The sequence below is a fragment of the Carassius gibelio genome, chromosome B13 (genome assembly GCF_023724105.1).
Source record: "Carassius gibelio isolate Cgi1373 ecotype wild population from Czech Republic chromosome B13, carGib1.2-hapl.c, whole genome shotgun sequence".
Lineage (NCBI taxonomy): Eukaryota > Metazoa > Chordata > Actinopteri > Cypriniformes > Cyprinidae > Carassius > Carassius gibelio.
Window position 1 is genome coordinate 21,307,226 of NC_068408.1, and position 14,703 is coordinate 21,321,928.

Here is a 14,703-nt window from a genome sequence, read left to right on the forward strand (position 1 = left end):
AGCAGCGACGCTCGGTACCTCCCCTCCCCGGCGGACACTGCACCTCAAGCGGACGAGCGCGCGGCTCTGACCCCCGAGACTGGACGCTTCTCTAGGGTCTCTCACTTATGTCCGCTTTAAAGGGCAAAGCATCTTTTCGTCTTTGGTCGTTCACTCTATGACCATATGTTTTAGGAGACTCCACTGATGCTGGACACATGAAGTGACTTTTACGGGAACGGAGTTGGTGTGAGTTTATAACGGTAAGATTAACGTTACATTTCACTGAAGTCACGTTAACGCGTTTCTCCTTCGGTGGATCGCCTGCGCATCTATAACGAGTCATGAGGGTTTATAAAGTCAATGTTTACAATGGAAAGTACCAGAGTCGAAGGATTTTTTTCTTTTGTTTTACTTAAGTCTTGTCCGCGTTCCCATGGTGAATGTATACCACCAAACCGCGTGCTGCATCATGGGATATCTGCAGGCTTTATAAAATCGATTTTTACAAATGCATTTATCTTTTTTTCTGTTATTGTTAAATAACTGATGTAAGATTTAATAACGCAGAAATCTGTGTGTTAAAATGTGTTACATGGACTTGCTGAAAACATCGAAAGACCCATTTTGATTTAACTATCAGAGGTGTTTGTTTATGACTCTGAAGTCGTGACCATTCAGCCAGTTCCTTAGTGCATTGGTTGTTTAAGTAACTTTCTTTAAACACTGAGATATTTTAAGTCTGCTTCGTCCTCCACCGTTATCAGAAGTCATTTGAGACGACTGATAGATAAGCTCAGGCTCCTATTGGCTCTAAACACTGAAACATCGCTGTATCAATACAATAGTATTCTTTACAAAAACAAAGACTCCTCAAAACAATAAAGCCAGCAGGATAACAGAAGAAACAATAAAACGGCTTAACTAGAGTATAAAAAGACAAAAAGTATATGTAGTAAAGTTGTAGTAATTGCATAGCCTACAAAAAAGTGCCACAAATTTATGCATTTGATTACTGTATATAACTGTATAGTGTTTAAATATTTACACTACTTTCTTTGTTGCAAAATGTTTTTGAAATAAGTTTGTTACTTTTACCAAGAATGCATTTATTTGATCTAAAGCACAGTAAAATGTGTATTTATATATATATATATATATATATATATATATATATATATATATATATATATATATATATATATATATATATATATATATTATTATTCTTTTTTTTTTTTTTTTATTGATTCCAGTGATGGCAAAGCTAAATTTTCAGCATCATGACTCCAGTCTTCAGTCACATGATCTTTACAAAATCATTATGATGATTTCTGAAGAAACATTTCTTATCATAATCAATTTAGAAAAACAGTTGAGTTGTATTTTTGGGAAAACCCTGATACTTAAATATTAAAAAAAGGACAACATTTATTTGAAATAGAAAGATTTTGTAACATTACAATGTCACATTTGTTAAATTGAATGCATCCTTGCTTGATATTTATTGAAAAAAAAAAAAAAAAAAAAAAAACTCACTGTCTCCAAACTTTCAAATACAGATCTCTGTGCCTAAATGGAAAATGCATCATAAACTTATTTTGCACTTTTGCATAAACATGTAAAACTATGTTGTGACTACATTGTCAGATCAATGATGTGTATTAGTTCAGTCAATTACTCTCTATGTAGGCTAAAGTGTCTGGTGCTCATACGTCAATGCCGGATTGACCCCAAGCCTAGTTTATCACTTGTAATTCTACCTTCATGTCCCAGACTTTTCTGGCTGTGCAGTATGTGGTGGGATGGATGAGGAGGAGCAGAACCGCTATGTGGCCCAGTTGAAAGCTGAGTTTGACAGCTGTGACAGCACCGGGACCGGTTACCTCGACAAACAGGAGCTCACTGCTTTATGCCACAAGCTGAGCTTGGATGCCCATCTCCCCTTACTGCTGGACACTCTGCTTGGACCACGACATTATGCCAGGGTAAGCTTTCCCCATGAACATCCCAGTGTCTCCTATCCTAATGCTGTATCATAGATCTTAAGATTAAGTCTTTTTGCAGGTTAATTTTGAGGAGTTCAAAGAGGGCTTTGTGGCTGTGCTGTCAAGGTCTTTGGACTTTAGTACTTCAGAGGAGGAGAGCAGCTATCTTGAACCAGGTATTCGACTAGAAAATGACCTTTCTATACCTCCAGGCTTATCAGTGTTTCCAGGCCTGTGTTTATCGTCATGTTTTTTTTGTTTTTTTTTTGCTTGTCAGTCTGGACCTTGTGGACTCAAGGTTTGTTGATGGTGTGTAGTTGATCGAACTTGAGTACTCTGAAGAACTGAACTGAACACATCCGGGTGTTATTGCCTAAATTATTATTTGCATTTGTTAAGGAACGGCCTGGTATATTTATGGTTAGTAACACTACTGTTCAAATGTTTGAGGTCTGTTATAATTTTTAATGTTTTTTTTTTTTTCTAGGCTTGCATTTATTTGAGCAAAAATACACTAAAACAACAATACAGTAAAATATCAGAACAATTTAGGCTATTTAATTTAATACATATTAAAATGTAATTAATTTTCTGCTGAATTTACTTATCTTTAGTGTCACATGATCCTTCGGAAATCATTATACTATGCTGATTTGCTGCTCAAGCAGTATTTATTATTATTGTCATGTTGAAAACAGTTGTTTTTGGAAACCTTGGTACATTTTTGAGGATGCTTTAATGAATAAAAAGTAAAAAACTTTTACTTGCAACTGCAACTTTTGACCAATTTAATGCATTATTACCGAGTAAAAGTATTAATTTCTTTTAAAATATATTTTGAACCCCAAACTTTTGAACAGTAGTATACTTTTAGAGCATTGTGGTTTATGTACACAGTTAAAAAGCATGCAATTTTTAATCTAAAAATATTTATGGCCCTAGAAAGTATTTTGACATTTAAACCACACTTCATACTTCCATTAAAAATTATATTAGAACCACTGGATAAAAGCAATAATGTTTAAAAAAAAAAAAGATGTTTGATGTGAGAAAAGGTCTAGCAGCATATGCATTTGCTGGAGTCACTGGAAAATTAAACAAAAATATGAGAATACAGAAAGAGAAAACAATCGTTATTTTAAATTTAGGCAAAGTTTGGTGTCATTTTTATGTCGTAAATAAATATCTTAGAGTTTATTAGGATTTAAGACGTTGTTTAAGATAACATTATTATTATTAACATGTTCAAGAAGACAAAACACAGGCATTCCTGTTTATTCATGAAGGCATGCATAGAATTAGATCATAACACCTTAAAGGCTTAAGTTGTTATGGCTCCGTTCATCGAGCCCTATTAAGTAATACAGATGCTTAAATGTTTTGTGCCATTCGTTTTTAAAACAAAACCAGAATAACATCTGTCTTTTTTCATAGATCCTTTAGGGAGACTGGAACATCAGTCTATGTTGTGAAATCTCAGTATTCAATGCTTAAAATTATCTTTAAAAATGGAAAACCTGAAAGCTATGATAAAAAACAGATGGTCACACATTGAACCTTGGTTTGGAGATCTTCCATTTAGGTTTTCATTTCCTTTCAAACTTATTTCTCATTTTATGAAAAAGGTTATGACATAAAACAAATGATGTGAGATCACCTACTATTGCTATTACCATTGTTATTTATTAATTTTGACTGCTTCTGACACTTGAGTTATCTGTCGCTCTAAAGCACTATTTCCTATGCTTCTAGCTGTCCCAGAGGAGGTGAAGCCTAAATATGTGAAAGGAACCAAGCGGTACGGGCGGCGATCACGGCCAGACAAGACTGACTTAGAGCTGACAGTGAAAGATTCACCAAAGTTTGGGACTGACAAAGTAGAAACAAACAGTGTGAGGAGAGCCAAGCTCAGACGCTCCACCTCACTGGAGAGTGTTGAGGTAAAATATATGATGCCTACACAACCTTTAAAAAAGTTTGGGGTCCTTTAAAAACCTTTAAAAAAATTATATATATATATATATATTTAGAAATTATGTTCTTTTTAACTATTCATCAAAAAAACCTGAAATAAAAGTGCCACAGTTCCACAAAAATATGAATCAGAATCGTTTTTAACAGTGATAATAATAAGAAATGTTTCTTGAGCTGCAAATCAGCATATTAAAATGATTTCTTAAGGATCGTGTGACACTGTAGACTGGAGTAATGATGCTGAAAATTCAGCTTTGCATCACAGGAATAAATTCGATTTTAAAATATATTCACATAGAGAACACATATTTTAAATTACAATAATATTTCAGGATATATTATTGGATTTTTGATCAAATTAATGCAGCCTTGGTGGCCATAACAGACTTCAAAAGACTTAAAAAGTATTTAGTGTATATTCACTCTATTTTCATTACTATTAATTATTGAAAGTGCATGTATTCAACATAACATTACACTCAAAGGAGATTGAAGTTGAAAAAAGGGGTGTCATCTTGGGACTGTATGCAAATAGGCATGCAAATATTAGTGCAGTGTACTTGAGGTGTCGTATTGTTAGTCAGTTGAAGAGCTGAATCAGTGTGATTCTAGTGAATGGATCTGGGCCGACCTGCTTTTCTCAGACAGGAAGTGAGGCGGTGTGGAATGTGCAAGTGCTGGCCCATAGTGCAGCCCCACCTTCACCAGACTTTAGTGTTACCTTTGGCTCAGGATCAAAAAATGGCTCATTTCACATTCTCTCTTTTTCCCCTCAAAGAGCAGGAGCTCTCATAAAAGGGGATTTGTTGTTTCTGCTGTGTCTGTACTTTTTCTTCTGGAGTCATTTTACTTGTGTGTAGCAGTGCCAGAGCAAAGAGCCTGTGCAAATGCAAACCTGTGCTGCTGGATCCCTCATTTCATGAGTTTTATTTTTAAAGAATTGTTTCGGATCCATCTTGGTTTGGTTATAGAAACAATAGAGGATTATGATGTTTTTTCTTGCTCATGTTACTGTTGCAGTTGTTTGATGAGTTGAAGGGCTGATTAAATAAGCAGCTGTCTATCCTTATGAAAAAGAAGTGCGCTTAATTATATTGAATGTGCACTTGTAGTGCATCACATAAGATTACTTAAAAAGAGACAATTACATTACTTTTTTCTTAGGGTCTCATAGCCAGACCTTCAGACTGACGGCTGTAGGTCTGGAATGTATTTCAGCTTTCATTGGCCAAGGCCCGCCCTTAAGACCATTTGACGGACATGTCAAACAACCAATCACAGTTCGGTTCGTTTCAACGTCACGTTTCACGGTGTGGAAATGTCACCACGATAACAGACCTGTGTGTAAAACTCACAGATTCTGTTTCTGTGCCGAGAATTTTAAATATTCGTCATAATTCCGACGTTTAGTTGATCATTAAAAGCGCTCATCATCACAGTTGTAAACACTAGGCTTTCTTCTTTCGTGAAGGTGTTTGGTGCCATGGTATCTTTGTTTCCAGGTGGAATGTTAAAGAACGCGGCACACGTCTCACCCAACCAATCAATTAATTTAGCCAACGGTCTGTGGGCGTGACGTCTGAGGCTGAGACCACTTTTAAAAAGATACTTTTAAAAAGTTCACTTTGTAATAATGTCAGATAAACAACTAACATACTAAAGGTGTGAAGTGCTTAATTTTACTTGTGGTGTGTTATTTGATATTATATTGAAAGTTAAAGTAAATATAGTATTAGAATGAATAAAGTATTTTAATTGTAATAAATTGCAACATCATTCCAAATGTGTAATTCAAATTAAATTTTAATTAAATAAAATGTATGCATTTAGCAGACGCTTTTATCCAAAGCGACTTACAGTGCATTCAGGCTATCAATTTTTACCTATCATGTGTTCCCGGGGAATCGAACCCACAACCTTACGCTTGATAGCGATACCAATTGAGCTACAGGAACACTAATTACAAATACATAACATACTGTACAAGTTTCAATATAATTTTGAAGTATATTTAATATTTCAAAGACAGTAATAAAAAATATGAAATTATGTATAAAAATTTACTTAAGTCCTGCTTAAGTGGATCAAAATGCAGTCTAAAGTTGAGCTAATTGCATTTAAAGTAAATTTAAACTATAATGCGTTTTAATTTAATTGTAAGTAACGCGCAATTAAGTGTTTCCGAAAACATTACATTCAGTTCACACTTCAGTATATTCTAAAAAGTGTATTGTATTACCGTATTTTTCGGACTATAAGTCGCACCTGAGTATAAGTCGCATCAGTCCAAAAATACGTCATGATGAGGAAAAAATATATATATAAGTCGCACTGGACTATAAGTCGCATTTATTTAGATCCAAGAACCAAGAGAAAACATTACCGTCTACAGCCACGAGAGGGCGCTCTATGTCTTCAGTGTAGACTACAGGAGAACTGAGCAGCATAGATCGCCCTCTCGTGGCTGTAGACGGTAAAGTTTTCTGTTGGTTAATTTCTGTTGGTTAATTTCTCTCGTTTCATGTCAAATTAATTTTGATAAATACTGTAAGTCGCACTGACTATAAGTTGCAGGACCAGCCAAACTATGAAAAAAAGTGTGACTTATAGTCCAGAAAATACGGTAAGTAAAAAGTGCTCTTTTTAAAATTATGCTGAAGTGTTACTTCTTTTCCACAAGGTTAGAAGAGACTAGCAATGTGCTAAAACAACTCATATAAATCGTGGTTGTAAAATTGACATTTTCCAAAGTGGTGTAAAAATCTAAGTCTAATGGTGCTGTTTGGGTTGAGACTTCTTGAGAGATTAGAGGTCACAGTCTGTGGAGGACTCAAACGATCAAGTGCTTTAGCCAAGAATGAAAGCAGGCTGGTCCATCAGAACAGTTTATGTTGGCAGCGACCAGTATTTGGTGTTTATGAACCAGCCCGCCAGGCTCCGTTTGGTCCGGGGGTGTTTTAGTGCCTGTGTGTTCATCGTCCTGTGTTTTATGTGTCGAATGTGTTCAACCAGGATTAGAGGTCTTGGTCTGGGTGGAGCTCAGGGTGCAGAGAATCGGCTGTGGTCACAAGGCCTGATAATGTGAAGTACAACAAGGAAAGGGTTTGGCTATAATTTGGCATGGCGCTTCCTCTAACTGTGCCTCTTATTTTAGTAACGCATACTTGCATACCAGAGCCCTCCCTCGTTCTCTTTCTCTCTCTACACGTCTCTCCCGTTCTGTTCTGCTTTTCTTCTCCCTGTCTCCTCGCTCACTTTTCACAACAGTGTTTGAAATATTTAGAGCTTTTATGTAACCCAGTACACGCTATTTTGATGAGATTACTCGCTCTAAATCGACTCTTTGCAGCCAGTGTCCCTAGCAATTCTGTGTTACTCTGTAGCATGCTGAAGATCCAACTCATCGTGTCTCGTACAGTAATCTGATGAACATGCTCAGTACAAGTATTATGTAAAAGGTTTAAGGTTTCACAAGGGTGTCCGTGAAGTTTGAAACATCTTAAATGCACAAAATTATAGACTGTAAAAAAAATCTTAGATATGTACGGTAATACAGTACTCTTTATCTATTTTGTGTTAGTTTTTTAAGCTATCTCTTGTTGTTGAATACTTTCAAAAAGCTAAAGATTATCATGATTTTATAATTTTTTTGACCATTCCTAATCATCACTCATCATTCAAACTGATCACACTGACTGTAACATTTAACGTTGCTGAAGCTGAAAAGTTTTATTCCAATTTTATGTTTAATGAAGGTCCTAAATTGACCTTAAAATAGTTGTTGTAGTAGTAATTAGCATTAAAGAAATGCATTCCCTAATATGCAGATACCCTGTATTTTTGGACAGTACTTCTTACTGTTGATCAGTGTTTTCATTGTTAAATAATACTACATGTAAAACAGCCATTAAAACTGTAAATATAAATCTAGCATGAAAAAAAAAATGAAATGTTGTCATAGCAGTTAATTGAAATGAATAGATTTAAATTGAAGTAATAAAGTTAATAAAAAATACAAAAGATAATTTGTATAAATTAGTTTGATTCCCAGCAAATGCATGAATAATAAAAAAAAATATAAAAATATTTGCAGTGTAAGTTGCTTTGGATAAAAGTGTCAAAAGTGTATAAAATATGTAATATAAATATAAAATATATTATGGTTGTCCTTAGTATAATAAAACAAAAGAATATGCAATCATAATTAACCATTTACTTTTTTAATGCATGTTCCTTGTATTATTGGGTATGATATAATGCATATATATTATTCCAAATATGGTTTCATCATGTTTTTTTTATTTAAATGTATTGTCTTGTTTCACCTTTGAAATAACTTTCCTTTTCGAAAATATATACACAATATTTTCATAAAAAAAAAAAAAAAAGATTTATCCAGAAATAAATTCCAATTACGGCAGTAAAATAGGTTACAAACTGCTGTATCAGAAATGCTGTATCAGTATCAACACAGTGTTGCTTCAACATGATTGAATGTCAGACGAAAGCAAGCAAGCCTGAAGGACTGAATGGACCGAATCTGTGCAGATTCACAAACCTCAGCACAGATTCAGTCCATATAGTCTTTTACAACATTTATGTGAGCAAAAACACTACTTGCTAATGTAAATAATTCAACCCACTGTGATAAATATTGCACACAAACCTTGTCATGCAACATAAATTATTTAGTTCTGAGTACGCCATAGACTAAAGTACAACACATTTGATCAGGAATACTGAGGAATATTCTTGATGAATTGTAATCATTAATCAAGTCTTGTAAAACTATCTCAGGTCTTTTGATTGCTTGGGAGTTTTTGTAAACCCCAATTAGAGAGTTGTCTATCCCAAAAGACCTCCATATATCCATGCTTTCCTGAACAATGCCTTAGGTACAAAGATGTGCAATGTTCCTCACTTAATTTCCCAGCGGAGATCAATGAAGTGGCTTTATTCTTAAACTAAAGACTAAATCTGCACTATTTGACTCAGAGAGAGATAATACAAGACATTCTGCTCTCGCTTTCTGACTGAAAAGCTGTTTGTGAACAGTTATGTAATGTTGTTTAAAATTTAATGCTGATGGTAATTGATTGTGGCTTGTCCTATATTCAGCTGGGTTTACTCTTTTGTTGCTGGAGGCTGAACAGTGAACCGTTTTCTATCGTTGTATCCTGTCGTATTTCACATTTGATCAGCCTACATCGATCAAACCACAGATATCTTACAGGTCAATGAGTGTCTGAGTCAAACTCTAATCTACCTCTAGATGGCACTAGCACAAATCAATTCATGTACATGTACCCATCTCATCTCTGTGTAATTTATCACAATTTACCACTATTTGTGTGTGTGTATGTATATATATATATATATATATATATATATATATATATATATATATATATATATATAGATAGATACAAATATATGTATAAAATATAGATTTAATAAACTGTTGATCAGTGGTTGTGCATGGTTTCAAATCAACAAGCCCTTACTAATATTGCAACTCGTTTATGATTCAAACTACAAGTTTCTGACTAACTAGATATTTTACACAAATTTGATTAGAAAAAAACTAAAAAGCCACATGCTGAAATTGTTGTAATGAAGTCAACTTACGATGTAGCAAACTAATGAAAATTTTGTTACACAATACAATCCAGTTTCACTCCAAAAAAAAAAAAAAAAAACCACACTAAAAAACACAATATTAGGCAGTATTCATTGTATATTGCACAGTATCCAGATAGAAAACACCTTTACAATTACTTTTACTGCATTTGTCTTAATGGTGTCAGTGTTGTAACTGTTGGATAACCTGGTCCCACTCCAAACCATTTCTTATGTAAGCTCTTTTACATCATTACAGGGAGATTTAGCTGGCTTTATATGAGCAAGGTTTAAGCTGTTTAGCATGGTGCAGTGTTTCCATACTGATGTGATGAACAGCATTACTCTTGAGCTTGTATCTGCCGGTTGTTCCTGTCCAGCGTCGCTGAAGTAATGACTGCTGGGATGGAATGCCTTATGATGATTGTACTGTGTTCCTTGTGATCACTGGACCATGCACTTCATTCAGTCCAAACCTTAATTCAAGATATTGTGTTTTAAACTCTTGTTGTGCTTCTTTAATTATGACAGTGTATAGTGTGTTTACTTTGGACAATAAGTATTTTGCCTACATTTTTCAGACATATTTAGTAAATGGATAAAAAATGTCTTGAGTGTAAATTTTTCTAAATTGAGATTTAAACATCATCTGGAAGCTGAATAAATAAGCTTTCAACCGATGAATGGAAAATATTTGGCTGAGATGCAACTATTTTTGAAAATTTGGAATCTGAGGATTCAAATAAATGTAAATACTGAGAAAATCGCCTTTGAAGTTGTCCAAATAAATTCTTAGCAATGCATATTACTAATGAAAAATGAAGTTTTTTATATATTTACGGTAGGTAATTTGCAAAATATCTTCATGGAACATGCTCTTTACTTAATATCCTAATGATTTTTGGCTTAAAAGAAAAATTAATCATTTTGACCCCTACAATGTTTTTTTTTGGCTTTTGCTAAAAACATACCCCAGCGACTTAAGAGTGCTTTTGTGCTCCAGGGTCACATTTATGATATAATTAGATTTCACACTCTGAAATAAACAAACACTGTGATGAGATCACATGACAAAGGCAGTGGGGTCAGTGGACAACAATGCAGCATATGACTGTTTGAAACCAGACATCAATATTTTAAGCTTTTTAAGATCTCTAAAACAATAGTGGGCAGTATATATTTAGTCAGTAGTAAAGCACTGTCAATGCACTGTTTACAGAGTCTCAAATCAGATGAGGACACAGGGAGCAACAAGGAGTCCACACACCACTACTTTGTGGCTCAAGGTATGTTAGATATTACTATGTTGTCATGAACCTTTTAAATTAAAGAATTAGTTCATCCAAAAATGAAAACTTTGTCATTAATTACTCACCCTCATTTAGGTCCATATAAGACCTTTGTTCATTGTAATTAATGACAATTTTCATTTTTCTGTCAACTAGCCCTTAAATCAAACATGTTTTCTATGTAAAAGCAGCACACAGCTATAATTGTTTCTGATTTACATATATTCAAGGCCAGTTGAAGCTCTGGAATCAAGATGGCACAGGAAGTCCTCAGCGTTCATCTGACCCTCAGCAGGAAGTGACAGACGGACAGGTGAGGGCAGTATGGCAGGAGCTGGGGGTCGGAGCCGGAGGATCACTAAACCGTGAGGAGCTGTCCCTCGTCTGTGACCACATCGGTCTCAAGGACTTACAGTCCGAGGTACGGTCATGTAACGCTCTGTAGAAATTAGGAATCATATTTACCAAGTTAGGACATTCTGTGCTGCTTGTCGTTTGCTATTAAATTACTCTTTAAACAGTGAAATTCCTTCACCACACTGTTATCCATGTTTTTTTTTTTTGTTGTTTATGCAAAGGAGTTAGATGCTCTCTTCAGGAAACTAGACAAGGATCAGGATGGGAGAGTCAGTCTGAGTGAGTTCCAGAGCGGGCTGTTCACACAAGACCATCCCGCTGCTCCCATCTCTACCTCCACCCCTGCCCGGCCCAAACCACAACGCTCCATCTCAAAGGTCAGGAGCAGATCAAGGTCACGGTGGGGTTGCAGTTAAAGCAGATTGTAGCCAAAAATAAACAGAGATTTGCCAAACAATCTGCAGAAAAAGCTGACACCAGTGTGCAGGAGAGTGACTGCATGGTTTTCTTTCATGCAAATGAAGTGATTATTTGAAAGAAGCCGTTATATGTCATTGTTTGGTCGAAGTTTTATGTTGCACTTGGTAGAATTTAAATAATATAATCTACTTATTTAATATTTTGACCATTCTGATTAAATTTGAAATGCATTGGCATGGTTGTTTACATAAAATATTGCCAAAGCATTAAATACAAATATAAACATACCCGTCAAAAGTTTGAAATAATGTTTTTTTATGTTTAAAAAAAAGTCTCTTATGTTCACTAAGGCTGCATTTATTTGATAAAAAATACAGGAAAACACAAATATTGTTAAATATTATTACAATTTAAAATAACTCTACTGTTTGTTTATATTGTAGTATAAGATATCTTATAAAACAATCAATGTAATGTATTGCTGTATTTCAGCATCGTTACTCCAGACTGTCCCATGATCCTTCAGACATTAGTATAATGTTGATTTGATGCTCAATTATTAATAATGGTTCTTATTATCAGTGCACTAAATTATTAAGCAGCACAATTGTTTTCATCATTAATAATAAGACATTTGTCTTGAGTACTAAAGCTTGCCATTTGAGGATCATGGGAAACTGAAGACTGGAGTGATGATGCTGAAAATTCAGCTTTGCATCACAGGAATAAATTACATTTTAAAATGCATTCAAATAGAAAAAGTTTATTTTAAGTTATATTAATATTACTGTATTTTTTTATTAAATAAATGCAACTTTTGAAACAAAAAACTCCATTATTCCAAACCAGTAGTGTGTACGTATGTAGAAAATGTGAGGAATAAAAAAACAATCATTTATGTAGATAGGTTCCTGGTGTGCAGCTGAAAATATTTTTTTGCCACATTAATCAGTATTTGCATATTTTTTTATGCATGCCAGACTGGCGGGTTCATGCATAAAAACAGATGTAATAGAGCAATCTTTGTCTGACACTTTTCCTCTTACCTGCTGATTATAACAGAGAAAATTGCTGAAAGAATGAACAACCAAAGCCTCTCTCAATGTTTTCATGACATCTGACAGCAGACAGACACAAGAGACAGACAAATGATTGCCTGACTGTCAAACAGGATTCATTTCAGAACTCCAGCATCAAGCCAAGTTACTGAGGGCTGCAGTGGCTGGGATCAATTAACTTAATTGGGAAGGTGGAGCTTCCTTTCTGCTCCTTTGTTCCTAGGAAAGCACAACTAATGTATTCCCGTGCAGTGGGCAAACTTGAAATCAATGCTGAGGAGATGTACTGCACAACAGGCCTCATACCTGCATGTGATGTTTTTACATGGGAAGGCAAAGACAGTTTGGGCTCCTTTAGTGACTTTTCTGAGGTGATTTTACTGAAAGCACAACCAGCCATAATAATTCAAACAGCACCTGAACTCAAGCTGGGCACATTTTCTGATTTGCTGCTTAATAAAATGTAGGCTTTAAAAGCTCAGGCCTCATTTATAGAGAAAAACAGCTTCAGTGTTTGATAACAAATGCCGAGTTGCATGAATATTTGGCGGTCGCTGGAGCTAAATTGAGGCTAAGCCAGCTTAAGGGTTACGACACCAGAAGGACGTTTATTGGTGGTCAGTGCAATCATTTTGCTCATGGTTGAGGCTCTAGCTCTGGCATGTCAAGGACAGCATTGTGCATTGTGTTGTGGGACTGTGAGAGCTCAGTTTTTCAGTGGTTTTCCTCGCAGTTGGTTGGATATTGAACTTTGTCGGATCGTTTTAGTTTTTTCTCATGTCGTTCCCTCTGCTCTCTCAGGCCCTTGAGGAGCGAGTGGTGCACTCCACCTCCCCTTCTTTACTTTCGGCTATGGTGGGTCAGAGGCTGCTGACCCGTCTGGATGATGGATCAGGATGCACAAGCCCAGATAAAGTCATCACCCTCTGGACAGAGGAGGGCATCCACAACAGCAGGGATATTCTTCAGGTGCGATATTATTTGCATTGATTTAACACTGTAAAACTATAATATGCTGTACTTAATTGTTTAAATAATTTTTGTATAAAGTGGATCAGAGGTATTGACATTTTTGTTTCTGTGAACTATTGCATGAATAGTTTTTTCTTTATTCTGAACCTGGAAACAGACTCTGGACTTCTCTCTGGAGGAGCGTCTGTGTCTGGCTGAACTCACTCTGGCTCTGGACAATGAGTTGCTGGTCAGTGGGAATGGCATCCATCAGGCTGCTCTGGTCTCCTACAAGAATGAGATAAACTACTTACAGTGAGTCTCTTTCACATCAGACCTGTATCAGTCACAGAACCTGTCACGAAATATACAGTATTTAAAAATGTGTGTTGTTCATGTGATCATTGCTACAATATTCAGTGTCACATGACCCTTCAGAAATCATTCTAATATGTTAGATTTTTTATTTTATGGAGCATTTATATCAATGTGTGGACATTATTTTTGTTTTGTGGTTTAGTAAAAAAAAATGTTTTCCTGCACCTCAGCCCTATTAGGGTTTTATGGCAGGTTGCAAATTTTTTATTTTTTTTACATTTTTGTCTTTTAATTGTTTTTGACCATTTATTTGAAACCGAACTCTCTTTTTTTTAGCATTTTAAATGTTATTATTAGTCACTTTTGATCAATTTAATGTGTCCATGCTGAATAAAAGTATTAATTGAATAATTTTTCTTACTTATCCCAAACTTTTAAATATTGTAAGACTGTAGATTGTAGCACAATATATATATATATATATATATATATATATATAAATTATTTTTGACTGGTGATATGTATATTTAATTAAAATAACTTTTTCAACTACATGATGTATTGCTATTTTAACAGTTAATATCTTAAAATCATCAATTATATCTTTAAAATCGTGGGGCAAAATTCCACTTTGCCTGCATTTCTGTGCGGTTTGGTTTTTGTCTCCACCTGGAGGACATGTAATGTTACTGTGTCCAGCAGTGTTCTTTATGTGGGATAGTTCTTATCATTAAACAGCTGCACGCTGGC

The 14,703-nt window shown here is 35.0% G+C and overlaps 1 protein-coding gene and 1 long non-coding RNA gene across 4 annotated transcripts in view; one reads left to right on the forward strand and one right to left on the reverse strand.

Moving 5' to 3' along the window:
- ninl (ninein-like) overlaps nucleotides 1-14,703 on the forward strand; it is a 26,839-nt gene continuing 12,136 nt past the window's right edge. The window contains exons 1-9 of one of the 3 annotated variants that reach the window (XM_052573460.1): nucleotides 1-242; nucleotides 1,756-1,967; nucleotides 2,047-2,143; nucleotides 3,720-3,907; nucleotides 10,780-10,846; nucleotides 11,080-11,270; nucleotides 11,428-11,583; nucleotides 13,486-13,653; nucleotides 13,814-13,950. In XM_052573460.1, the coding sequence (XP_052429420.1) occupies nucleotides 1,785-1,967; nucleotides 2,047-2,143; nucleotides 3,720-3,907; nucleotides 10,780-10,846; nucleotides 11,080-11,270; nucleotides 11,428-11,583; nucleotides 13,486-13,653; nucleotides 13,814-13,950 (1,187 nt within the window). In that variant the 5' untranslated portion in view covers nucleotides 1-242; nucleotides 1,756-1,784. Of the gene's footprint in view, nucleotides 243-1,755; nucleotides 1,968-2,046; nucleotides 2,144-3,719; nucleotides 3,908-10,779; nucleotides 10,847-11,079; nucleotides 11,271-11,427; nucleotides 11,584-12,878; nucleotides 13,056-13,485; nucleotides 13,654-13,813; nucleotides 13,951-14,703 lie in introns of those variants that run through there. The other 2 variants (XM_052573458.1, XM_052573459.1) reach the window with 2 other exon arrangements.
- On the reverse strand, nucleotides 10,691-12,833 carry LOC127970754 (uncharacterized). The gene is made up of 2 exons (XR_008156676.1): nucleotides 12,673-12,833; nucleotides 10,691-11,288 (listed from the first exon to the last, which is right to left on the reverse strand). It is a non-coding gene; the product is annotated as an uncharacterized LOC127970754 (long non-coding RNA).